Source organism: Trichosurus vulpecula, chromosome 2 (genome assembly GCF_011100635.1).
Source record: "Trichosurus vulpecula isolate mTriVul1 chromosome 2, mTriVul1.pri, whole genome shotgun sequence".
Taxonomy (NCBI): domain Eukaryota; kingdom Metazoa; phylum Chordata; class Mammalia; order Diprotodontia; family Phalangeridae; genus Trichosurus; species Trichosurus vulpecula.
The window spans coordinates 258,322,448-258,350,385 of record NC_050574.1 but is presented as its reverse complement, the minus strand read 5'-3'; the positions used below and the strand labels follow the sequence as shown (position 1 = coordinate 258,350,385).

General features: G+C 35.8%; 1 protein-coding gene across 1 annotated transcript in view; it reads left to right on the top strand.

The window, feature by feature from the left end:
- STK17B (serine/threonine kinase 17b) overlaps positions 1-26,826 on the top strand; it is a 37,388-nt gene extending 10,562 nt beyond the window's left edge. Inside the window, exons 2-8 of the mRNA XM_036746692.1 lie at positions 3,597-3,759; positions 9,202-9,414; positions 16,721-16,865; positions 20,064-20,190; positions 21,238-21,286; positions 21,736-21,915; positions 22,878-26,826. Of these exons, the coding sequence (XP_036602587.1) occupies positions 3,638-3,759; positions 9,202-9,414; positions 16,721-16,865; positions 20,064-20,190; positions 21,238-21,286; positions 21,736-21,915; positions 22,878-23,160 (1,119 nt within the window). The 5' untranslated portion in view covers positions 3,597-3,637 and the 3' untranslated portion in view covers positions 23,161-26,826. The remainder of the gene's footprint in view (positions 1-3,596; positions 3,760-9,201; positions 9,415-16,720; positions 16,866-20,063; positions 20,191-21,237; positions 21,287-21,735; positions 21,916-22,877) is intronic.
- The last annotated feature ends 1,112 nt before the right edge of the window (positions 26,827-27,938 follow it).

Here is a 27,938-nt window from a genome sequence, read left to right as displayed (position 1 = left end):
TGGTCTCTCTGCTTTTTAGTATGCCCTCCAGATTTGCCAGCTTTCCTCCCAAGGAGCGTCTTTTAATTTCATGATTACAGTCACCATCTGCAGTGATCTTTGAGCCCAAGCATATAAAATTGGACACTGCTTCCATTTCTTCTCCCTCTATTCGCCAGGAAGTGATGGGACAAGTTGCCAAGACTTTAGTTTTTTTGAAGTTAAGCTTCAAGCCAGCTTTTCCACTGTCCTCTTACACTCTCATCAAGTGGGTTCTTAGTTCTTCAGTTTCTGCCATCAGAGTGATATCATCTGCATATCTGAGATTGTTGCTATTTCTCCAGACGACCTTAATTCTGGCTTTTGATTTATCCAGCCTAGCATTTCACATGATTTACTCTGCATATAAATTAATAAGGTGACAATATACAGACTCGTTCTCCTTTTCCAGGCTTAAACCAATCAGTTGTTCTGTGTTAGATTCTAACTGTTGCTTCTTGACCTGCATTTGCATTGAGATTAACTGGGAACTGCTAGCTATCAAGGCTACATTAAAGGAAGTTAAGCACCAAGACCCATTTCTATTGGACCACAGATCATTTATCTGCTTTCAGGAGATCCAGATCTTATATAGATATAATGCCAAGTGGCATTTAACTGTTTTTAATTTTTTTCCCCTCCAAATGATTGATTTGCCTAGAGTGAGAAAAACCTTAGCAGACATCCTGTCTTAAAATAAGTAAAAGGAGGCCCAGACCTACCCTCCTTCTGTGTATGGGCAACACCAATAAGGAAGTGTGGGGTGGCCTCAGCTGTGGGTCTTCCAGAGTTATTTTTTAGTGCTATCACTATTAAGAAAAGGTCTTGCACTTGTTTGAACTTATTCAAAGTGAACAGAATCAGGAGTGCTATTAATACAGTAATAACAATATTGTAAGAAACAATTTTGAAAGACTTAGGAGCTCTGATGAACACAATGACCAACCCCACCATTCCAGAGGACTCATGATGAAACAGGCCGCCCACCTCCTGACAGAGAGGTGATGTACAGATTCAGGTATTTTTTTTTGGAGATGGCAAATGTAAGAATTTGTTTTATTTGACTCTTTGTGTTTAGAACATTTTGTTTTTCTTTCTCAATGAGGAAGAAGGAGAGAATTAGGACTTGAACATCAAATCAAATTTTTAAAAAGTAAAGGTCTTGCAGGCTCATGATGATACACTGTTAGCTAGACAGGAGAGAGAGGTAAGAGCCCAAAATTAAAATTTCCAGCACTTCAGTGGCCAGACTGGGCCTATGATGCTTGTTGTTCTGTCTGAGGCTAGGAGAGGCAGTGTAATGTGGTGGAAAGAATAATGGAAATTTTAAAAAACACGAACTAAAATATGAAGGGGAAAGAACTCTGGATTTTAAATCCAAGCAGTCTTCTTGTTTTCTACAATATGACTTTGGTGGGCAACTCACTTTGCCTCTCTGGACCTCAGACCTTTAAAGTCGAATAGGAACAGAATCCTGTTACCAAATAGCTGGCCAAAATAGCAGGAGTGGTAATGGGTCAACATAGGTTAGACTGTATTTGCATCACCTTTACTAGCCATGAGGTTGGTATTTGGCTAAGATATGCAAAGAGAAGAAAGGACTGTGACTGCCTTCCTACTCTGGAAGCAATGAGTGTGTTTTATTTCTCTCCCCTTACATAGACCAACTAGGAAAGCACTCCAAGATGTGTTGTGTTCTGTTTGTGTTTTTTTTTTCCTCTAGCTTATTGTGTGTTGTGGTAGGAGTGGATTCTGTCCCCAGTGGTAATGAATATAATATTCTGCTACAGATAAGTCTGAGTTGACATCATTCACGTACTATCATAGATACATTTCTGATATAGCAGTTGTCAGATAATTTGTCATCATGCTACAGACGTTTTGAGAGCCCAGATATAGTTAGCCCTGACCCCCCAAAGGAAGAGGAGGAGTTTGAGGAGTCGTGGTAATTTCTGAGAAATGAAAAAAAACTTTGTAAATTTAACACATAACCATTGTACTATGTTCCATACTATAATCAACCAATCAATAAACATTTATTAAGCACCTACTGTGTTTCATGTACTGTGCCCTATGGAACTGGGAATACAAAGACCAAAAGTTAAATAGTTCTTGCTTTTAAGGAACTTACATTCTCTAAGGGGAGACATATGCACATTTATAATTATATAAAGAAGAAATACATACCAGATGCATACTTGCTAGCTAGGAAGGGAAGATACTGGCATTTGGAGACTTTCAGTAGAAGATATGAAGTGTATCTTGAATGAGGTGTGGGACTCCATGAGGTGGAAGTGAAGACAGTGCATTCCAAGAGATGAAGGGCAGCCAGTACAATAGTGCTGTTGCTGTTGTTTGTCCTTCATTCTCAAAGAGGACTTTGACATCAGGAAGGTGATGCCATGACATGCAATTGGATTAGATTTAAGTGAGGAAGGGCTGTGCAAAGTCACCAGCCTTACTTTCTCCTCCGGAGCCATTTGGGTCCAGTGGGAAGATATAGATCAAGATGACTGGAGATGGCCCCCACAATAGTGCAGAGATGCAATGGAGAGACATGTGATGAATAGAGCAAAGGCTGATTGGTGTGGACCATAGAGTTTGGGGAGGAAGTGGTAGTGTATCTGTGAGGCTGGAAAGATATGTTGGAGCCATGTTGTAAAGGGCTTCAAAAAACAAATAGAGATTTGTGTATTTTATCCTAGAGCTGTAGGGATCCACTGGAATTTATTGAGCAGAGGAGTGGCAAGGCCAAATCTGAGCTCAAAGAAAATGACTTTGGATGCAAAGGAGTGTGGAAGAGGCTTGAGGCAGGGCAACCTATTAAGGATCTGTTGTAGTAATCCAGGTATTGATGAGCCTGAACTAAGAATAAAGAGAAGGGGTTAGATGGGAGAAGTATAGCAGAGATTTCAGTATGTCACCACCTTTCCTCACATAAGTTAATTCTGTGGTTTAAAAGTAGCGGGATCTACAAGTAAATACAACACACAGTCTATGGTTGCATGTACAAAAGAATGACCTCATACCATTTAATTTTCACTTCCATCATTCCTCAGGTTGAAGCATGAAGTTCAGTGTTATTTTGTTTAAATTAGAATCCAAACATTATTCTGAACTGAAAGAGGAAAATTTAGTGGCATGGGAGAAGGAGCTAGGTCTGAATTCAGAAGACCTGGGTTCAATATACCAGCTCAATTACTGCTTGTGAGACCTTGGACAATTTGCTTCATCTTACTGCACTTCAGTTTCCTCATATGTAAAATGAGAGGCTTGGGTTGAATGATAGGTAGGATAGATAGGATAGAAGGACTTTTGAGGGAGTAAAGGGTGTTTTAAAGTGTTTTATTTCACTATATTCTGAAAGTGAATAAAGCCAAGTGAGTTTACAGGCATACTTTTTATTTTTTTTAAATCCCCTGTGAACTGAAAAGGTGTTAGGTCTTTTTGTTTTTTTGTTAGTCATATCTTATGACTATATTTGGAACTATACAATGTAACTCATATCCTGTCTCTGTGAGATACCATCGTATTTTATAATTACATTTAAATTGGTATGTCCTGTATTTTTTTAACAGGTGAAAATAAGCAACTAGAGAAGAATACCTTTATACTCAGTATGTCAAGAAGAAGATTTGATTGCCGGAGCCTCTCAGGCCTGCTGTCTACAGCTATCCAAACTCCAATAAAGACAGAAAACTTCCACAATTTTTACATGCTCACATCTAAAGAGCTGGGCAGGTAAGGAAACTGTTCATGGGAACCAGAGATTAGTATCTTTCAATTAAAGTGATGGCATGGGATTGGTTTTTTTAAAAACTATTATTTCTATAGTTATGCTCTTTTTCATTTTTTTCCTTCCTTTTTAAAAGGAATTCCTTTTAGAACACTTGTGGACATTAATTGTAGTAGTAAATTACAGAATTTGTTTTCCTGACATGCTATGAGGAATATAATTATCCCTTCTACATCATGACTTTCCCCATTACAGTTTCAATATATCGCAGGTCGGCATAAGAAATTAAATGGGAATTCTGGGGGAGTTTTGCAGAAGCCACAGATGAGATGCAAAGGCTCACAGATGACACAGAAAAAGTTTAGAAATTTATAAATGCATAAATATATATATAGTATTATATAATATCAGCATGTTTAACTTTTAATATCATGATAATTCAGACTTCGTTTCTGGTATGAAGGGAGGGCCAAAAAATTTTCCAAGGATTTCCCAGATCTCAGTGGCCACTGCCCTCCTAACCCCCACGATGTGGAAAGGATAACTGTATTCTTAATTATTAAGGTTATGGCCATATCTATTTGTCTACCTGTGTAATAATGCCTCTGGAGGGACTCCTGTAGGAACCTATGCTATGGATCCCAAAATGAAATTATGCATCTTTCAGTCATAAAAATGTACAGACAGCAGCATGTAAGGGGGACTGTTTACCTGATATCTCAGGAAATAGACGTAGTTCATTGTATCTAGTTGAACAGAAAGAATTATGTTCTTCTACTTGTGTGAGGGTTTGTTTTGGGATTTTTTTTTTTGCTTTTTTTTGTTAATTGTAATGGATAAAGAAGGAAGATCACAGAAAGGAAAAGCCTTCAGCTTATGGTAAGGATGATGATGATGATAGCAAATGATAACTAGAAAACAGAACTGCTTAGCTCTTCTTTGCTTCTGTTTGCTCATTAAGGAAAATTATCTTTGGCCTGAAAATAGCTGAATAAAATAACTAATAAGAAGTTGAACCCAAAATAAGAAGGAAGAAGGTAAGAAAGCAGCTAACTGTCCTTGATCATAGAGTACTGAAAATATTGGCAGATGTGATTTGAGTGATTTGAGTCATAAATCGTAAAAATAGAAAGGAGGAAAATAATATTGCAGGATAGAGTCAATGGATCTTTGACAGCTAATTGAATACATGAAATGAGGTTAGAGGAATTATCATCAGGAGTATATCCATAAATGTTTAACAAGTGATAGTTCAGTTTGGGGACATGTTGAATTTGATGTGCTGGTAGAACATTAAGGTGGAGATATCTAGCAGGTATTTGTAAATCTATGAAGATGGGTCTGGAGCTTTGCAGAGAATTCAGAGCTGAAGATTAAATTTGAGAATCATTCATATAGAGGTAAACATTAAAGCTACTGGCACGAATAAAGTTTACTAGGGAGAGAGCTTAGACGAAGACAAGAGGATAAATGCTCAGGGAAATAAACCTTAATGGGTAGAGAAGAGGAGCCAGTAAAGGAGACCTAGAAGGAAAAGATCATTTATTAATCTTGGCTGCCTGGATTCTGGTCCTGGCTCAGCCTCCAGTTACCTGCCCTTGGGTAGAGCACTTAATGCTCAGGTCCTTACAGACCTTTTAGATGAGTTTCCCTCATCTGTAAAATGTCAAGGTTAAACTCAGTGATCTCTAAGCTTCCTTCATCTCTAATGATCTCTGACTGTGAATGAGACTGATGATAGGAAAGGAGCTAGGAACAATCTATCAGGGAAGATGAGAGAAGATCATATCAAGGAGAGCCTAGTTAGCAGTGGCAGATGCTACAGAGATACAATATAAGGAAGATGGATGGTTCTCAGATTAAGGAAAGGTCATGAGATTTGGAGATGAGATTAGGACTCATTGTCAGAGAGCAGTTTCAGTAGAGCTGTAGGTTTAGAAGCAAAATCACAAGGAGCTGATGAGCAAATGGATGGTGAGGAAATTTCTGCATTGGATTAAGAGTAGCCTTGGCATTGACATGTCATAAATGAACTGCTGGCATGAAAGGGTAGAAGGTTGGAGGGACAGCTTTGTTTTTCAGCACTGGGGAGACCTGTAAGAGATGGAAAATATAGAAGAAAGAAGTGGAGGGTAAATGTTGGAATAAAGGGATAGTATCAAAGCACAGGGGGAAGGATTAGGAATTTGAGAACATTTTGGCAAATATAAATTTGAGAGATTTAGAGCATGTATAGATAATATCTTAGATAATGTATAGTGGAACCATTTCAAGATGTTTTTGTTTGGTTTTTGTTTTCACAAATGAGGCACCATTAGAAATGAAAAATCATTGGTTTAAGATAAATGTGTAGTTTAAATATACTTATATATTTCTGAGGTACCTGTTCAGTAAAGAGATGGAAAGTGATTAACCTCTCCATTGTATTAATTCATTCTCCCCTCCCACAAAAAGAAAAACCATATCATTTGGTTAGGATAGGGTAATAATTCATGAAATGAATACTGATTTTTTTTTAAACACTGATGAATTGAAACTGCTGACACTTCTCCTTTCATGAGCTTTTAAAATATTTTTTGAATTTGTTTACCAAATTCAATTGACATATGGGCCTGGGAAATAGAAATTGGGATTTTGTTGCAGTTAGTGTTTTTTCACATTTTAAAGTGCAGCCACATACAGATTTAATGAGTGATGCATGATAAAGCTTTCCATTCAGCTGTTTTTCATTCCCATAAAGTATTTCAGAAAAAAAAATAACTTAAGTAAACAGAAGGAAAACATAGAGAAGTTACTTGTAAAGTTTTAAATATTCTCAAGAAACTTGAGTTGTTCCTGTTTTTTAGAATATGTTGGGCAAAGTTTAATTTTTTTTTTTGTTAAGTGAAGCAAGTTTTCATAGAACTTCTTGTGGTTGGAAGGGCGAGGCAGATTCAGAAATAAATGTCAACTTCCTTTGTGGGTTTTTTTTTTTGTCTTTCAGATTTTATTGTGTATTGTAGAAAGCAGTAGACTAACTGCAAGCCAGTTTAGTTGCTGAGTACCTGAGTTGAGAATTATTGTTAAGAAAAGACTTTTAGATGCCAAGTTAAGATGTGTAATTCATTTCACTTATTCCACCATTTTGCGATTAAATTATAGAATTACTTATTTTAGGATCAGGGTGCCATTTGACACTTTTAAAATCTGACTAACATGTCAGAGTTGAAGAAAAATGAATTACCTGGCAATAGATTACCTGGCATTTTGCCAAAAGCAATTTAAATAACATAATTTAATAGCATGTAAATGAAAATTTAACTTTGGTGTCAGGCTTCTGATTTATAAAATACAGATGGGACTAGACCTGTGATTTCATGGTATGGGACACTCCCAGTAAGGAAACTAACTCTTTATGCTGATGCAGCTTGGCAGTTTATAGTCTTTAGTCTTTATAGTCTATAGAGATAGATTGAAGGAGAGTTTAAGAAACTTGCTTAGGGTCAAATAGCCCTATTTGTCTGAGATGGGACTTGAACTAAAGTCTTCCTGATTCCAAGACAGGCTCTCTAGCTACTTCACCATACTGCCTTTTAAAAAATATCATAAAATGCAACTGTAAATATCTACAAATAAAAATTTGAACGTTTTGAGGGAAGGTCTTATTTTTGGTTAATGATTTTAATTACCCAGTACCCACCCAGGTACCTTGCACATAGTTGGTCTTCAACAAATATTTGTTTAATTGAATACTATGAAAATCTTGGCCCAATTACGATTTGCTTCAGGCAGCAGTACAGTGGATAGAGCACCAGGCTTGGAGCCAGGAAGACCTGAGTTCAGCTCTATCCTCAGACACTTATTAGCTGTGTGACCCTGGGCAAGTCACTCCACCTCTGTTTGCCTTGGTCTCCTAATCTGTAAAATGGGAATAATAATAGTAGCTATCTTCCAGGGTTATTGTGAGGATCAAATGATAACTGTAAAGCACTTGGTACTGTGTCCGGCACATTGTAAGTACTATATAGTGTCAGCTGTATTATCATAATAATAATAATAATCATCATCATCATTATCACTAATATTTAGTTTTCAAGAATATTAATCTTAGGTTTTTTCCTTCCTGGTAATTCATGACATTACAATGCAGCCTTAAGGTCATCGTTGTTATTACAAATTATTACTTTTTCTAAAGGATATTTTCAGTTTTAGGATCTTTATTACCTTGGCTAGCCATTATGTATCATATGCATGAGAATGTGATTCTTTTGTTAAGACAGGGTTTTTTTTTTTTTTTTATATCTTCTGTTTATATGTCACTTTGATTTCCCCTTGCATTTTTCCAAGTTTCAACTAAAATCTCATTGTCTACAGGAAGGAAGCCTTTCCCAAGCCCTCTTAATTTTAGCATCTTCTTAATTATTTCCTATTTATCATGTATATAGCTTGATTGTACATATTCATTAGCTTGTTTCACCCGTTGGATTGTTGAGACCTTGAGGGCAGGGACTGTTTGTTTTTTGCCTATTTTCTAGATTTTAAAAAAAAACACCTTCAAATTGTAATTTTTGCTTTAAACACAGTTTTTTGCTTTTTACTGAAGTAAGATTTGCTAAGATCAAGAAAGCCGCATTTTTTTTTTAGGAACTATATTACTGGGAGGAATTGTTTTCTGATGACTAGAACAGAAATGAGAATGAGACAGATAGTTTTATGTGTTTATGGAAATCTTGATGTTTACTTTTTGCGTATCTAAGGCATTTAAAATATTTGAATGAAAAATGCCACAAAAGATTTATCTCCTTAGCCTTGAATACAAATAACTTAATATGTGTGGGCAATAAATTACTTTTATAAATGCTAATACTTAGGAAAATTTAAATAGCTGTAAAGCAGGACTTTAAAATACTCCACCTCCTTGCTGTCAGAGTAATTTTTTTTCGTCAGTGGCTTCCACCACATGTATACTTGGTAATAGTATAAAGGAGTAATACTACTACTATACATGAGCTGCAAATATACCTGACTAAACTTTAAAATCAATCTGCCTGACAGAGTAACATTTTTATTTCTCTGTCACACAGGTTCGCCACTGATTTTCAGTCTTGTTTTATCCATTGTTCTTTAGAATCATAATTTACTTTTATCTATTACAATTTTGGAGACCAACTTTTAATATCCATCTTAAAGCAATGAATCATCTCAGTCTCTTAGGCAAGAAAATCATTTTGTTTCATGTTATTGCCCATTTTCTAAAGCTAGGTTTGACGAACTTATGTAGTTTCCTTGATGTAACGAACACACAGTTTATTTAACAAGATAAAAATGTAGTCTTAGTTTGGAAACCAAGATATGGCAAATACCAGAGCCATATGGATATTTGAAAGGTTTGATGGTCTCAGAGGAGTTACTCTGTATCTGGCTCTTTGATTTAAAAACTATAGTTGATTTTCCCCTCTCGTTTTCAGAGGAAAATTTGCTGTGGTGAGACAATGTATTTCAAAATCCACCGACCAAGAATATGCTGCTAAATTTCTAAAGAAGAGAAGAAGAGGTCAGGATTGTCGAGCAGAGATCCTACATGAAATCGCTGTGCTTGAATTAACAGAGTCCAGTTCCCGTGTGATTAATCTCCATGAAGTCTATGAAACTTCAAATGAAATCATTTTGGTGTTAGAGTAGTAAGTATGCATTTTATCAATTTTATCAATTTTTATCAGTTTTATCAATTAGTAACTGATCAGCAGGGTTTATTTTTTGATTCATCAAGAGCAAGGAAACAAATATTTTCAGAACAATCTTATATTAATACGTGTAATGATTTTAGTTAGTTGCTAATTTATGTTCCATCCTAAGAATTCTTTGTTGATTATCTTATTAACAAATACTTTGTCCTCTGTGTTGGGGAATTACTTTCTTTACATAAAAAGGAAAGCACCCAATCACATGACTACTTAATAACTACCAGCTAAAATTTCCTCCTATTTCTTTAATCTTTTTATGCGGTTTGAGAAATATAAAACTTTCCTTTCCTTTGAAATCATTTCTTCTCTTTGCCTTACCAAGTTACTTATATTTGCCTAAATTTGATATTTAATTTTTTTAAAAAATTAACATTTAATTTCATATTTGAAACAATTCATTAGAACTATCTCTGAACCCGAGTGTATCAGTAAGGCAATAATAGCCATGTAGGTGATAATTGTTAAAATGCCTGTGTGGTTCTGTATCACAAAGTATACGAGACTCTCCACGTAGAAGGTAGAAGAAGTAAACCATTTGTTTAGACACCAGAGAACCATATCCCACAAGCCATTTATCCAATCTATGAGAGTAGTAAAACATTCAATACACAATATCACAACATGGAGCCTCTCCATCCCCAAATCTCTCTGACCCCCTGCTGGGGTCTTCCCAAAAACAAACTGAGAGTACAGCTAAGTCAGCCTGTTCAGTTCTAACTATCACAAGGGTGGCCATTAGCAGTCAAAACTGCGCGTGCTCTCTCTCTCTCTCTCTCTCTCTCTCTCTCTCTCTCTCTCTCGCCCTCTCTCTCCCTCTCCCTCTCTCTCTCTCTCTGCATTTCCTGTGATATAACTTCCTTTTCCTGTCAGCACGCTCCTCCTACCACATGTGACTTCCTGGGACATAAGCAGGTCACATGGCCTATTAATGGGTGAAAAAGATCTTCAAATCTAAATTGGTACTACACCGAGTCAGAAAATCTAAATTCTTGTTGTAGACAAGAGATGGACAGGGCTTTTTGTTGTTGTTTTGTTGCTATGTTAATTAGGTCTGACCGACCCATTGAAAACATCAGTCATGGTCAATTTAAAAACAAACATCCCTATTCTAGACCTTCCATTGACCTTAAGAAAATCACTTTTTTTAGCTTTATCAATCAATAATAAGAACTAACTAAAAGTGTATAAAAGAAACTCAGTATTGTTGGATTGGCACCAGAATGGAAGAGCGACAAACTTGAGAATGAGAAACTCTGACATTTTCTAAATAGGACCACAAACAAGACCCTTAAATTCCCTAAGCCTCAGTTTCATCTGTAAAAGGAGGATAATAGTAATTAGACAACTTACCTCACAAGACTGTTGGAAAAGCCCATTGTAAACTTTAAAGTACTTTATACGTTTCAGTTCTTGTGATTGAATTTGAGCAATGTGGGAAGAAATCTTTGTGACATACTTGTTTTAGCAGTGGTCAAGTTCCATATATTATGGAGATTCTCTTTTTCTTTTTTCGTTAATTTTTTTTCAATTAACAAGCATTTATTTTCTCTTTCTCCCACCTTTCCTGCCCTACCTCCAAAAAATATATCTTGAGCATATTTTAGTCTAATTATAAATTCCATTTAGCATTCTGTACAGATACCTTTTAACAGGTTAGGATATGGCTCTGACGGTACTCTAAAAGTTTTATACTTCTCATAAGCAGTAGCAGAAGAAGTAATAGTACAAGCCAAAGAAGCTTATTTTCCAGTGACTTGCAGGAACTCAGTGCAAGGACAATAGCTTTGAAATCCCAAAATCATACCTCAAGTTGAATCACAATTTGAAAAAGAGATTTTCCCTCTTCCTACTAATCTATTAATTTATGAATATTAACATTTACATATAGCTGGAGTTGCAGTGCATTAAGCAACAACAATACCACAACATTCTTGGTATAGAATAAAACATTTTATCTAATGTAGTTCCTACTGATTTCTTGAAAGTCATGCCAGCAGAGCATAATCATTGGGTTGCAAGGTAACATTAGCTCATCTTTAAAACTAAAAATAAGTTGATAGTGTCCATACACAAAGTAATATATCCAGTATATACTATATAATATCTGCCTGCCCTAAAAATACCTTACCCAGTCTTTGTTCATTCAAAAAGAAAATGTTGCATTTCCCTTCCCATGATATCTGCCAAGATTTTTATGAAGGTTTTTTTTCATATAATAACCATTGTGTTCTTTTAATTTAAACTTGATGTGACCCTTAAAATGTGAATTTAGTTCTTATTGTTCCATAAAATACATATAGTTTAGTTATACAAAAAACCAATACTTCTTTTGAAATTTTGACTATAGTACACTATTAAATGAATGGACCTTTGATTTTGTCACCAGTATTGATAACAAAAATACCATTTGGAGGAGGATGACGTGGAAGTGAGGAGATGGAGCGTTGTGTTCAAGGATCAGCAAGAAGGCCAGTGCACTAGAGTTTATTGAGGATGGTGTGGTAAGAGTCCTGTGCTTTCAGGAAGATCAGTTTGGCAGCAAAGTGGAGGACAGACTTCAGAGAGAGAGGCTTGAGACAGGGAAACCAACTAGCAGGCTGTTGTGATATTACAAGTATGAGGTAGTGAAGAACTGTAGCAGGTGCTGGCTGTGTCACAGGGCAGAGGGGAATGTATATGAGATGTTGTTAAGCATGTCTGCAAAGAGATCTGAAGGTACAATCAACCACACCTAACAGCAGATTCAATACATGGAGTGAGTGTGAATGAGGACTCAAGGAGAACACTGAGATTGCTAGTCTGGATGCCTGAGAGGATGGTGGTACCCTTGATGGTCATAGAAACTTAGAGAAGAGGGCTTAGAAGGAAAGATAATGCATTCAACTTTGGACATGTTGAGTTTATGATTTCTATGGAATGTCTGTTTTAAGATATCCTATAGGCAGTTGAAGGTGTAGGACTGGAGGTCAGGAGAGAGATTAGGGCTGAGTAAATAGATCTGAGAATCATCTGTATAGAGACAATAAATGAATCTGTGGTAGCTAATGAGATCATCAAGTGAAATAATATAGATGAAGAAGAAAGGATGTCCAAGGACAGATCCAGAAGAACCAACAAACAGCAAAGGAGACGAAGGATTATTCAGCTAGGAGAAGAACCAGGAGAGAATATGTCATGAAAAACCTAGAGCAGAGAGAGTATCAAGAGGAGGATGCTTGACAATAGCAAAGACTGAAGAAAGGTAAAAAATGAGGATTGAGAAGAGGCCATTAGATTTGGCAATTAAGAAACCATTGGTTACTTTGGAGAGACAAGTTTCAGTTGAATGATTTGGTTGGAAACCAGATTGCAGAGACTTGAAGTGGGAACTCCACTTGTAGACTTTTTTCTCAAGGAGTTTATCCATGAAAGGCAGGAGAAATATAAGTTAATAGCTATCTGGAATGGTCAGATCAAGTGAGGATTTTTTCAGGGATGGAGGACACATGAATGTGTTTATAGGCAGCAGGGACAAAGCCAGTAGAGACTGAAAGACTGAAGAATAATGGGAGAGATGGGGGCATGATAGAGGAGTCAGTCTCCTAGAGACATAGGATGGAGAAGGATCAAGAGTTCACACATATTTTACCTTGACAGTGAGAAAGGCCATCTCTTCATGTCAGATAGGTGAAGGAGGAGATAGTGGCAGAGGGCATCTGAGTGATGTGAGATAAGAGGAGAGGAGAAAAGGAAGCTGTTGGTAAATGGCCTCAGTTTTTTCAGTGAAGTAAAAGTCAAGCGTTTCAGCTGATAGAGGGAGGAGAAGAGGAGCCCCAGGAGGCATGAAAGGCTTGTGAAAATCACTGTAGTGAGTTGCACGGTGAATTGCTTGGGAAGGTATAAAAGGATTGCCTTGCTTCAGTGAGAGCCCAGATTATGTAACTTCCAGCCTGAAAATTGCTAATTAGGTTAAATTCTTAAATCTTTTTAAAGTTTCATAATTTCATTAGTATGAGAAATCAGCCCACTTAGGCAGAACACAATGTCTTCACATCTTAATTGGTGGTTCCATGAGTTGTTGCAGCCAAAAAAAGGGTCACCTGGTGACTTCTTTCTGACTTACCTAGACTGCTTTTCCTAAGTGGCATAGGTCGATTATGAGACTTGCACTTGGTGCATTTCCAGCCAAGTAGGGCCTGCTCATGTTTTGTTGGCATGGCTTTCAAGGGCTCAGAAGGAACTTCTAAAGAAAATAACATTTTTAAAAATTGACTTCTAGCCACTGTGAAATTTTCATTAAAATTACAATTAGAAGAGACTAACAATACTAGAGGCAGTGTGGCATGTTGGAAAAAGTGTGGATTTGGGTATTCAGAGAACCTAGATTCAGTTCCCAACTGTGCTCCTTAACTCCTATGTTACCATCAGAAGTCAACTGACCACCTCCACCCCCACCCCCACCCCAGTCCTTGGACCTTATCTGTATCATGAGGAAATGAGGCTAGAAATGTCTAAGGTTGCATCCAGCTCTAAACTGATGATCATACACATTTCTTATTTTACAGGGCCTACTGAATGCATTATGAACTTAAAAGGGATTATACTATTTCTTAGTAACACAATCTGTCAAATGAAATCTTCAACTTAATCCTTGTTTTTTTTACCTGTTCTTTTTTTCCATGAACTGCTGCTTTTAATTTTAAATCATTTTTCACATTATAGTACCTCTGTGTCAGCCTTTTCAGGTGAAAGAAGTAAAGGGACCTTAGACTATTAATATAATAAGTCAATGTGATCTAATGTACAACGCACTAGATCATGAGAAGTGACTTATTTTTAGCTGCTCTACTTTCAGAAGTCATATGATATGGGCATAGAGCACCTGGGTATTGTCTCCTTAGTTCATACTTAATGTCCCCGTATGCCACCGTCTCTATATCTGTAAAATGGGGTTAAAATATTGGTTCACCATCTGGTAAAATGATTTTAAGAAGTACTCCTCGTGGACAAAACCATCATTAAAAGCTTTAATTTTGATTTGTGAAATTACTCTCTAAGACAGGTCTCTTTGGCACCCACGCTGTCATTGAATTTGAACAGAATTGTGCAGTTCTTGAAGGTTATTCAAAGACATTCAAAGGTGATTAAGGGATTGTTTTGCCTACGATTCATGCCAGGCTTTGGATAAATGGAAATAGTCAAGCCTGCTTTCTTGCCATGTATAATGAAAAAATTAGTGGAACATTTAAGCACCTTTAGAAAATTGCCATTTTATCTTGTTGGAATTCAGAGATAGGACAATAGATTTTTGTGACATTTCCCCTATAGCTCTTTAATTGTAAAGGTTCAACTGCCTTCCTAAGTCCTATAAGATAATTCAGAACAAGAAAGGATTTCAAAGCAAAAAGCTGTCCCATCCTGACAGCCTTATTAAATGAAAGGGATTTAGGTTTGTTGTTGTTGTTTTTTTTTAATTTTCTCTCCATTTAATTAAGGCTTTTAGAACTACTTGAATAAACTACTATTTTGCTTATTAATGTTTTCTGTTAAGAAATGTGTTCAGTGGTTTATAGTGAAAATTCTAGTCGTTGTGATAGCTAGAACTTCTTGGTGCTGGAACCTTATTATTTTTACTTTTTTTCTGACAATCTTTATAAAACATACTACATACTTTGTCTTTTAAAAATTATTATGCTGTATTGTAAGTGTAGCTGTAAAGGGTGATATCACTGTGCTACAATACTACTTTCTATAGTAAATACTGATGAATCTTACTAGTCAATATGCTGCCAACCAGTTACACTGATGCCCTTAGTAACTTCTGAGGTACAGGGGTTTTGTTTTTGAGTCCCACCTCCACAGGGCATAGAACTTTTCTGTCTTCTCTTTTTGTTCTTGATTCTTTTCTTTTCCATTGTCAGAGCATATGCTAGTTACCATACCCAAGCACCATTATTCTTATTCTCTTGTCTCTGGTTTTCTCTGTATCTTCTGCTTCCCAGAACTTTTAACCTGCCTCCCTATTCTGAAAACTTTTAGCCTTTTATAGGTGTTACCAACTAGGAAACAAGTATTCTTTTCCTTTTGTAGGGTTTGCCAGCTTATTACAGTATGTTGGTCATAAATCCTTTGGTCTTTATCATTGCCGCTAGGCACTCTGATACTCTTGTACTTCACCGCTAAGACTTCTTTTGGGTAAAAGAGAAATTATTTCTCTAAGTAAGAGCCATTTCAGAAGCCCAAGGATTCTGGGAAGCTTATTGATATGTGTGTGTATATATCTATGTCTATATATATATATATATATGTATGTATATATATACACACACACACACACATATATGTTAAAGTTCTAGGTTAGTGAGAAGATCCAGAATTAACATTTATATTATTTGAATTGTGATTATATTGAATTAATGTATGTGAAGCCTTGGAGAAAGTATTTTTTTCCCTCCTTTGCTAAGGGTAAATACTCTTTAAGTTTATTAAGTCTATTGTGATTACAAGTGAAAATTATTTTAAAACCCTTCCTAGGACTTTTTGTTTAAGACTTTATGGTGCATCAGAATATTGGCTAATTATTTGAACTTTGTATATGAATTTGCCAGATGTTTATCAATACAGATGAATTTTGGATCAGAATTTTAATTTAGAGACTTAATTACCTGATTCTGCTATCTTTAGCAATCAAATTAACTAAAAATAATTGCTTGTAGTATGGTTGATTTGCTGTTGCAATTTGTCCTATAGACCATAAAGGTTTTTTTAATTTGATTTTTTAAATGAGTAAATAGTCTTTCTCTTTACTTTGTTTCCATGATCTGCATAACCACGTTAATATAAGGAGGCTACCAACACATTGTAGGTAAAGTTATCTTAAATTTTGGAAATTACATAAGCATACTTTGAGTCATCTAGTGAAAAAGAAACAAAAATAATGCATTGATTGTTAACTGGTGTTCAGCTTTTCTTAATGGTACTTAATTTACAAGGAAGAGGCAGGCTAATATGACAATCAGAAAAGCATTGACTTCTAAACCCCAAATTTATATAAATAATTTCCAAAATAAGCATTCTTGTTCTTTCTCATTAAATTTATGCATTTCTTTTCATCTTATTAAATGAACTTAGTGGCTAAACAGATTATTTTTTTAAACTTAAAATAGAAATTAATTGTTCAAGTAAAAGTTGCATTCCAGAAATATTATCTCAGATAAATTAGTGTAAAAATGTTCAATCTGATATTATTTGAATTTTCTTTCAGTGCTGCAGGTGGAGAAATTTTCAACTTATGTTTACCTGACCTAGTTGAAATAGTCTCTGAAAATGATATCATCAAACTTATTAGACAAATATTGGAAGGAGTTTCTTATCTACATCAAAACAATATTGTGCACCTTGATTTGAAGGTAATATTACATGTGACTTGTTACATGCAGTATTTCTTTTCCTGTCTAGTTCTCAGTTAGCAAGGTCAAAGAATATGTTGGCATCCTACAATTTCAGTATGCTTTTTGACTTATATATTGCATAAGCCTATTTGTATGTTCATATGAGACCCTCAATTTAACCATAAGATTATAAAAAATATCATTATATGTTATACTCCTTCCTATAAGAACATTGAAATCCCACAGATTTGTGTTAATTCATGGATTAGTGAATTCATGAATTAGTGAAAAGTCTTAATTTTTTCTTAACTAACTGCTAACAGCGTTTTAAGTAAAGGTGTGTTCCCTTCTGATGTGATGAGTAAATATCTGCAATTCTCAGCATATAGTCTAAATTCCTTTAAAAATTTGAAGTTGGTTGAAAAATTCCTCTAAAATATTTGATAAACTTAATTTGCCAAACAAATCTGTTCTTCATAGTACAACCTCAGCCCGTGGGACATTATCACATACTTCCAAGTTAATGGAGGCTAGAGTACAGTGATACTCTACTTGTCCAGAAGTCATTTAGCCGTTTACCTCAGTTATCTAGAACATAATTGAAAGCAAGGAAATGAGCAGAAACGTCCTGTAAACATGAAAAACGAAAGTTACAAAATTCAGAAATTCAGTTCATTCAATTTTCTCAGAAAAGGATATCTTCTCTCAGAATCTAATTGTTCTTTAGACATAAATCAAACCAACTTGATTATGTAGTTGCCCATCTCAGAGCAATAAATTCAAGAAAGAATTAAATAGATCCTATGTGCAACAGTGGCCACAGTGGATTGAGTACAGGGCCTGGAGGCAGGAAGACCTGAGTTCAAATGTGACCTCAGACGCTTCCTGGCTTTGTGACCCTGTGCAATTCACTTTGCCTCAGTTTCCTCATCTGTAAAATGAGCTGGAGAAGGAAATGGTAAACTATTCTGGTATGTTTTCCAAGAAAACCCTAAATGGGGTCACAAAGAGTCAGACACAACTGAAACGACCTTCTAAGTGGTAAAGGAAATAATTAAGAAACAGTATGTGCCCTTAAAGAGCCCTTTCATCTAATTGAGAAAAGGACAATGCATAACAGTACCATATAGTACCTAGGATCTTTGATTTTGCCAGTGTGGGTTTCCGTCTACTAGTAAAGATGATAATAACAATAGCTAACATTTATATAGCACATTACCTATATTATATCATTTTGTCCTTACAACCCTTTGAGGTATGTGCTGTTATCTCTGGCTGAGAAATGTTAATTGAATTGCCCAGAGTCACACAGCTTTTAAGCATCTACAGAAGGATTTGAATTCAGGTCCTCCTGACACCAAGTCTAGCACTACTATGAATATTATAACTCCTTTTGGTAGACAGTCTTGTTGAGTCATAGCTAAAAAAATCCATTCTTGCCTGTGGCTGTCCTGGTGATGAGCCTCTCTAAATTTAGGTAGGCTGCTCCTTAGATGACAAAGATATAGTCTGAGGGGCCTCTACTTGATGCCTTTCCAACTTGCTAGGACATGTGAGATTGTGAACTCCTGACACAGGCTTCCAGAACCCATGCCATAATCAGGCATCTTAGGAGATCATAATGAGGCTTTTCTGGGATGTGTACAAAAAATGTTTATAATAACAAGATGGATAAACAAGAAACTGCTATTTCAGAAGAAAGATACTACTTCTGGCGGTAGGACCATTAGAAGGCTTTTAGAATAAGCAGTTTGGGGCTGGACCTGAAAGGATAGGTACCATTTCAATAAGTAGGGATTGGGGCTAAGAGGTACATACATGGTATGAACAAAGATTCTGAAGCAACGTGCTGAGAGTATTCAGGGAGTAAAACTGAGTGGTCAGGCTGGACTGGAGTATGTGAAAAGTGTTACTTTAAGATAAGGCGGGAAGGGTTGGTCTGAAGAAAGATAGTGGTTATCACAACAGATTAGATACAACAAATTAAGGGGATGATGAGCTAATAGAGCTAGATATCCTGAAGACCAGCAGGAAGAAGATAGAAAAATTATAAAAAGCAGCCACTAAAAAAAAAAGATTAGCGCTTTGCATCTGGATGATTCAGCACAGAAAGACATAGACTTAGGTGCCTTTATAGCCCCTGAGGAAGGCAAAGTATAGGATAGTGAAATAATTGCTGTTCCTCATGATGACCCTGAACCATCAGAAAAAGGCTCTATGTAATCGACATTTATTTTTCCATAGTATGGTTCTTTTATGTTTAAAAATGTGTTACATTTTGTTTTGGCTCAGCGGACAACTTCCCAACAGACACCCAAACAGTCTTCTTTCCACCTTGAGTTTTGAAATCTACATTAGAAAGCTTGCAATTAAAATAGTTGTGATCAACTTTGACCTTTAAGTAGTGTGATATTTTTATGTCTGTAAAACATTGAAGATCATGAATTATGTAATTATGAACTTCAAAAAGAGAACATAAAAGAAGCAGCATGGCATAAGACAGGAGCCTCAGAAGGCCTCTGGGGTAAAATACTATCCCTAGCGCTCACTGGTTCTGTCACCTTGAGTAACCTCATAGTCCCCCAGGCAATCAGTTCTCTAAAAACAGTTTCAGAGCAGGTGCTGATTTGACCTGCCTTGGTAGTGGAAGTTTTGTTGTTGTTCAGTCATGTCCAACTCTTCACGACCCAGTAGGTCATAGCACACCAATGCTGTCCATAAGATTTTTTTGGCAAAGATACTGAAGCGGTTTGCCATTTCCTTCTCCATTGGTTTAAGGCAAGCAGAGATTAAGTGACTTGCCCAGGGTCACACAGCTAGTAAGTGTCCGAGGCCAGGTTTGAAGTTAGGTCTTCCTGATTCCAGGCCTAGCACTATCCACTGAGCCATCTACAATAGTTCCCCACCTGAAATTACAGGTCTAGTCACAAACAAAAACAAAACCTACAAATGATTTTAATCTGGAAGATTTAGTGTTGTAATTTTCCTTTATAAAAAGTATTTGTAATGAAACCTGCACTTTAACTATGAATTATAAATTTAGGTATGTAGATATAGTATTTCCATTTTTGCCTCACATTTCAGTGATTCTAAAATAATTGTAACTGAATGAATTCAAATTTGATTTATTTCTTGACTGAAATTAGTGTTGTAGTTTTAACAAAGAATAAGCTATTTCATAGTACATTAATAATCTTTGTATTTTCTTTTGTGCAGCCTCAGAATATCTTATTAAGCAGCATTTCTCCACTTGGAGACATAAAAATTGTAGATTTTGGGATGTCTCGGAAGATAGGAAATGCGTGTGAACTGAGAGAAATAATGGGAACTCCTGAATACCTAGGTAAGAATTTTCCTTTTACTTTCTGTAGTCAAATTAAATTTTTTTAAAAAGAAAGATCATTAGCGGTGTAGAGAGAATCATTTGGGGCATCTATGTTCAGTATATATTTCTCAGCATATTTTTGGTGGGATCCATGAGTCTTCCTTGATGCTGACTGAGGTTTTGTACCATGAGTCAGCACCATGAGCCACCTGGCCAGCAACCGATCAAGAATTCATCTAATTGATATCGAGGTGGTTAGCGGAAAGAAAGCTCATTGAGAGTCTCTGAGGGAGAAGAGACCCCAAGCGGGGGGCCATCTAGCAGAAAGGAAGAATTCAGCACCAGGTGTCTGAAGCTAGGTCTGAAGCTATCGGCAGCCAAAAAGTGCTGGGGTCTGAAAGTGGAGACAAAATTAGTAACAGGTAAAAAGTAGAGTCCAACTGCAGCAAGTGGCTTACCTTAAGCTCCTTCAGGTTTTGAAAGGTGGTCTTCCAAAGGCTGGTCAAATCCACCTAATCTCTCTGAAGAGTAGCTGGGGAAAAGCCCCAGCTGAGTGGAAGGGAGGCAGCTGTTTTGAAAAGGGCAGTAGGGCTAGTGGACCAGCGTTTTCTAGCAGCTTCAACAGAAGTGTCTTCTTTTCCCTTTGGCCATTGCTTGAAAGCGTACAATACTGTACGGAAAAGGGGTGCTAAAGTGATAGTGACAAAAGGAACCTATTGGAATTAAGGAATATTGTGCTGAAATTATTTGTGTGAAAACAAATGTGAAAAATTGTATGGAATTTACCATTTTCGTTCAGACTGACTCTCTAGCTAGACTAGTGAAATTTTACTACTCAACCAAAAGCCATTCTAAAAGTATTGGTGTGCTTTGGACCTCTTTGAACAATTATTCATTGACAAATATTTTTAACAATCAGCCAATCACGTGCTTGACATTGCACTAAATGTGTTAACCAGATAATCTCATGAGTTCCCAGTCTTTCCAAAATCAAAAACAAATATAAAAAGCTACTTAAATAAAAATAATTTAAATGTGGTATATAACTTAACTTTTACTTTTCAGCCCCAGAAGTGTTGAACTATGATCCTATTACCACAGCAACAGACATGTGGTAAGTTTTGTTAGTTATCTTCATATTTTTCTGTCATAACCTTTTTAATTGCAAGTTTTCTAATGTGGATTACATAATTTAGGGCGGAAGGGGAATTGTTTGGGTTTCTGTTGAGAAGTGTCAAAACTAATCGTGATTAGCTGCACTTGATGTTGGAAAGTCATTTGCTCCATGAGAGTTTTAAAGCTATTCTACTTATTACTTGGCTCAAATAGCCCCATGTTAAGCACTAAAAACATTTCCCAATATTATACAATTTTCATCATTTTATTATTTTCTAACAGCAAACTTAAATCATAAATATGGAACATACATTATATCCAGGCAGAACGCCTACTCAATTCCACCTTAAACTCAACATGTTAAAAATTGAACCCATCTTCCCCCAAACTTTTTCCTCTTCTAACTTTCCTAGCTGAGGAACTTTTTCTTTTCTGATTCTTTTTCAGGAATGTTGGCATAATTGCATACATGTTATTAATGCATGCATCTCCATTTGTGGGAGAAGACAATCAAGAAACATACCTCAATATTTCTCAAGTCAATGTGGATTATTCTGAAGAAATGTTTTCATCAGTCTCACAGCTGGCCAAAGACTTTATTCAGTGTCTTTTAGTAAAAAACCCAGAGTAAGTAATATAATCAATGACTATCAACAAATATGCTATTTGATCAGTAGAGGATATATGTGCATATTCTCATTAATTCAGATAAGTTGCTAGTTAGACTGAAGAAATAAAATTTTTAACCCAAATATCTTTAAAAAAATTTTATTATTTTTGACATTTGATAAGTATTCACACATATAAACATATATATTGTATACATACATATTATACTGTAGTACATCTAGGACCTTCAATTTCAGTGGTTTGGGAACTTATGGTGTGAGAACTCCCTCCACCAACACAGATCACAGTTCATCTACATATTATAGTCTCATAGAGTTGCCTGAGGTTCACAGGGGTTATGTGAGAGACATTTTGAATCCAAGTATTTCTGAGTCAAAGTCTCTCCATCAAGCCATGCTGCCTCTCACACATACACATACATACATCTTACATTAAAAAATTAAGAGTGAGCTAAAAATTAATCTTTCTAAATTATGACAGAGTAATTAGATGCAATGCGCTTGAATGAAAAGTTTGATATAGTAATTGTGTGGGAGTGTTAAGAAAATTCTCTAACTGGACTTCTTATAAATTCAGTCTGTCTAACTACAGTTGGAGTTTGGCTATATGATGTTAATCATGATATCTTTGCGTAGTATCATAATTAGTTTCTTTCATACCAGAAGAGCTCAGAAATTTTCCCCTTTCTGATCTTAATCACCGAGCCTATTAAGAAGCATAGTAGATGGTATTTCTGTTTTGAACGTAGGAAGGCCATGACAAAGAAAAGCTGTATGCTTCCCAATGTGCTGAATGTAGACCCACGACTAGAACCAAGCATTCTTATTGAGAGATTAGGGCTAGTTCTTTCAGCCTGTCTTTCTGGATTAGGCCTTGTTGTTTCAAAGCAAAAGTCCAGAGAACTGAGCATTTTCTGTGTAATAGGAGACCTCCATGAGCCTTCTTCCTTTCATTCCCAGGGACAGACCAACAGCAGAAGACTGCCTCTCTCATCCTTGGCTCCAGCAACGGGACTTTGTAGATTTGTTTCATCCTGAAGAAACTTCCTGTTCTTCTCAAACTCAAGAGCACACGGTCAGAAACTCAGAAGACAAAACCATTAAATCTACCTGTAATGGAACCTGTGGCAACCGAGAAGATAAGGAGAATATTCCTGAGGACATTAGTACGGTTTCCAAACGATTTCGTTTTGATGATTCCTTGCATAATCCCCAGGAACTTGTTCCAGATTTGTTGTGCTAGCAACTTTCTCTTCATCATTTGAACTGAATTAAAATCCACTGCAGTGTTGCCTATGAGATATTATGTTTTGTAGCTTCATGTATAATGTGCTTATACTGAACGTGCACTTTTGATTTGGGGAAGGATTGAAGGAAATGTATTTGTGTTAAAGTATTGGTTCATAATGAGAGATCTTGCTCCCTGTCCTGGAACCACAGAACTCGCCAGAGAAGAAAATTCAATTACTATATTTGCACATTTCAGACATTACTTCAGAAATGAATAGTTCTGAATATTTTTAGCTCTGTATTCTGTAAATAAGAAAAACTAAGCTAAATTTCACTAGGTTTGCCAAAGAGTTGCTATACAGTACCAGCTAAGTACTTTTGGTAATTTTTTGGTGAGGACATAAATGCAGAAGAATAAATAAGTTGAAAGTTAGTCTTTTGTTTTCCCCTAGGGTAAATGTTGTGTTATCTTTCTATTAATTGAATTCATTTCGAACAACAACATCAAAATTAAGCCGTTCCGTTTACTCACTTTCCACTTAACACCCAGGAGCCATCTTGCCACCAAGAAAAGCACTCAGCCTTTAGTTTCCTGGCTTTGCATACATCTTAACAAAGAATGTGATATTTTTCTTGGTAAAAAGAAATAATACGAGTTTCCTCTGTGGTTTAACACTCAGGAAAGTGTTTTCGAACTTGGGTTTTATAGTCTTAATAGGCCTTTCCTCACCCCCAAAATATACCCAATCAAATACAGTTTGGAAGATGGTTACAGAACAGCTGGCAAAGCCTTCTGACTGTTGCTCATTGAAGATACCTTAGAAAATAGAGTATTCCCCATTGTTAAGCAGCCGTATCTATTGAAGGAAGAAGAGTATATGGCCAAATTTAGCTATGGAAGTAAGTAACAGAATTTAGGATGCAGAATACTAAAGCTAAGAATCTAAAACCAAGTAAGTCTGAGGAGAAACTATTAGAGCACAGTCTCACTAAAGTGTGAATGCCTAGAGTCCAGTAAAGAGCCAAGCTCAGAGGCATTTAAACAGTGTTGGGAACAAGCTCATTAATACATCTTTTGTACACACACAGCTCACAGTGAGTGGTGAGCTTCAGTATGAAACAAATTCCATGAGGTCCTATGGTGGCCTATGTACTAACTGAAGACTACAATGCATCACTTTTTTTGGGACTTAGGCCAGAGATTGTCACCTGGTGTCCTTGGTGTCCTCTAAAAAAGATCCAAACAAGGATGGGAGATACTCTTCTCTCTAGCCAAGCCTTAAAGTCTACAAAAAGAGTGGCCTTCATTAGCAGGTGTTTTGACATCCCAGTAGGACAGCATAAGGAAAGGTAATTGGAGATTTCGTGACCTGTTGACCTTCTTACACCATAAAAAAGAAGCCAGCTTTGGCTAAAAATGGTAAAGGACATCTCTAGTTACCTCCCCAGAAGTCTAAATCTCCAAATGTCTCAGTAATAGCTTTCAGACGTCACCATTATTACTAACAGCAAAGAGGGATGGGTCCTTTGGCCTTAATATTGAATTTACTTAATGTTGTCAAGAGTTTTTTAAAGGAGAAGTTGTGTGTTGAATATATGTGTGTAAGTTTTGAATATATAATCATTTACACAACTCTTGATTCATGATAACTCTAGGTTCTTTAAAGACGTGTGAATCTATTTTATTCAACTCAGGTGCCAAAAGAATTTTTCTCATATATCATGTACATATATAAAGAAATAGGTTTTAAACAACAGACTAGAAATTCTAAAAGCTAAAATGGGCATCTTCCCTTCCTATAAAAGCGAAGGATTATGGTTTTACAATAATCGTTTCCATTGATTTGCCATCAGTATTAAGTTAGTGCACTCAAGTGTCAAATAACTTTCACTGGAGTATTGGGAAGTGGTTATGTGTATCCATTTTCTATGATAAAATACATGCTCACGTGTCCAGAAATCTTGGTCCACATCGATAAAGGAAATAAGCAAGAAATGTAAAATGTTGTAATATTATAAGCACTAAATATTTTTAGTGCTTTCTTATCATTTTTTTCTGGAAGAAGCTTACATTCAGCCAGTCTCTGCTTTTCCCCTTAGCTATAGGGTATACTGTATATCAAATTTTAAGTTAAGCCTTTAAAAGTCTATTTCAATTATTTACTTCGTCTCCTAAAATTAATTAAGGTTTACTGTGAAAAGACAGTAAGACTTGTAAACCATGTAAAATTCCAGTTGTGTCTATAAAAATGAATGTAAGGATTTCCACTAATGGGCAAAATAAGCAGCACCTTAAACAATTTTCTGACTCATTTTATTGTTTCAGATTAAGTTGAATCCTGTGAATGAGGGTATTATTTTGAAATGTATAATCATTAAAAATTTCTGATTTTATTCCAAGATGTTAAACTTTTCAAGTTTCTTACCTGAAGTGTTTAAAATAAGGTTTCATCTTAAATTGCTTTAAAAGCAAGTAAGAGAAAATATAATGAAATAGTATAAATAATATTTTATCAAACCACAGTAAAAGAATATTTCAAGGATTTACAGGGGTTTTTCCCATTATTTTAGTTGGCTAGAATAATAAATTTTTAGTTTGCTAACTTCACTTCACAAAATAAAGGTCAATATAGTTGTAGCTTAAAAATGGATAAAAGCAATTCAGGAGTAAGTTATAAAATTATTGTCTGAAATTTTACTAACATTTTAAAATTAAAAAGGCAAAACTGAAATGATACAGAAAAGGTTGCAAAAAGGTTAAAAATATATTTACTACATTGAATTTTTTTCATGTCCCTCAAGGATACATTGGTAATTTTAAAAAAAATTAAGTTTTTTTCACTCAGAACAAGCAAGGCTGAATTAGGGAATCATTGAAACTTAATGTATAATTACTCTTTCATTTTTCAGTCACAGTAACTCCTATAAATCTTATTTCCATTTTCCCAAAGGGTCAAATAACAACGCATTAAAAATGGAAAAGAGAGGGCATTTTCACCAAGTTAAAATGAAGGTCACCTTAACAGGAATAAATATCAGTAATTGTTCAACTGCTCTAAAATTTAATTCTAAATTATAATAATTTTGCAAAATGAAATTTACTTTCTGAATATGGAGTGCAAGGAGTTAAAGAATACCTTAAAAGTAGAAAATTCAGATTTTATTATCTATGGTCTCTTTGACTTAACTTTCCACTGTAAAGTTACAGCAAGTATAAAACATAAAAGCAAAGCACTTTATACATATACATACAAACAAATATGGAATAGCGTACTGTCCCCAAAGAACATTTATCTGTTTTGATATCTAAAATTGTTTACATTTCTTACTCTATCTTCAGTTTAGCAATTGGATTTCCATATGAAGCCAACACCTAGTAATGGATATTTTTTGAATTGTGTAAACAATTGTACTTTTATTTCAAAGTATAAAAACAAAGTTTGAAAACTCTGGATTAATGTAAATGTCTAATTTTATAAGAATCTTTTAGAGTGCTTTAACTTACTGTAAAATATTGTATATAATTCAAGTATAGATCCAACTGTCCTGTGGTAACTTTTGTTAGATAATTTAAGTTTTTAAGGATAGAATGACATGTGATCAAGTCTATTAGAGCACTGTTCATTCTATGTACTTAATGAGCCTTTTGATTGTAAATTAAATGGCATCCTTTTTTGTACCTACAATTGTCTTTATTTCAAAGCGGTCTCAGACATATTTTGAAAGTGTGCTTTTGTCATCTGGGTGATGATCTTAATTCCTCCCACCTCTGCAGAAGGGTTTATTTTACCACTTCTTGGCAAATCAGTAGAACTGATTATAAAAAAACTAAACCCTCCTTACCACAGAAATTGTTTAAATTTGAGACAAATGATAGCTACCCTTTGGTGTATGAGTTACAAGTGTACAGACAAGTCTCATAATTATTGATCTAACTCCCTGGTTTATTGATAGTCTGTAAAGTGACTTAGTATACAAAAATTTTTGTTTTCCACCTCACTACCATCCCACTTTTGCCTAATCTGAGGAAATGAGGTCACACAAAATCCCCAGGCAACCAATCAATTGTAGATGACCTACAGCTGTTATGGGGTTTGGGGTTTCATACTAAAGGAGAAAAAGGGGACTCCAGTCATGAGGAGGAACACAGACACAGTTAAATGATAAATATTCAAGTGTAGCCTCTAATTCCAAAAGGGTTCTTAATCAACTTGATGTATTTAAGTTCCTCTGACTTAACTTAGGATTGCTCAACAGCATGTTGAATGGAAGGGCCTGAAGAGCTTTAGTTTCAGTAGCAGGACCAATGGGAGGGCTCAGTAGTTCATCTTCTAGGTAAAATTATAGCTGGTGACAATTTGCTTGTTAAATGTTGTGAATGGTTATATCTACCATGGCAGCCAGGACACTGGAGGTCTACAAGCCTTGGGAAAGAGGGAAAGTAACTGACAGAGTGATGACAGTTCGAAACAAACAAAACTTGGACTTGGTGGCTGACATATGAAGGTCAACCTTAAACCAGGTGAGGTTTCCTCTGTTCCTCCTACAGGAATAGGGGTTATAAGTCAGTGTTCACATAGGAGGATTTGGGCAAGGAGAATGGGAGATCCTACACGCCCGGTCCACTGGCCCTTTTGTGCTTGAGGGATCTGGCCACATGTAGGCTAATAATGTTGAACCATACTAAGTGTGTTGTCTTCCCCAAATTAGAATCTGAGCTCCTTGAAAGCAGGGGTGGTGTTTTCTTTATTTGCATCCAGAGTGCTTAACACAATGCCAGACATGTAGGAA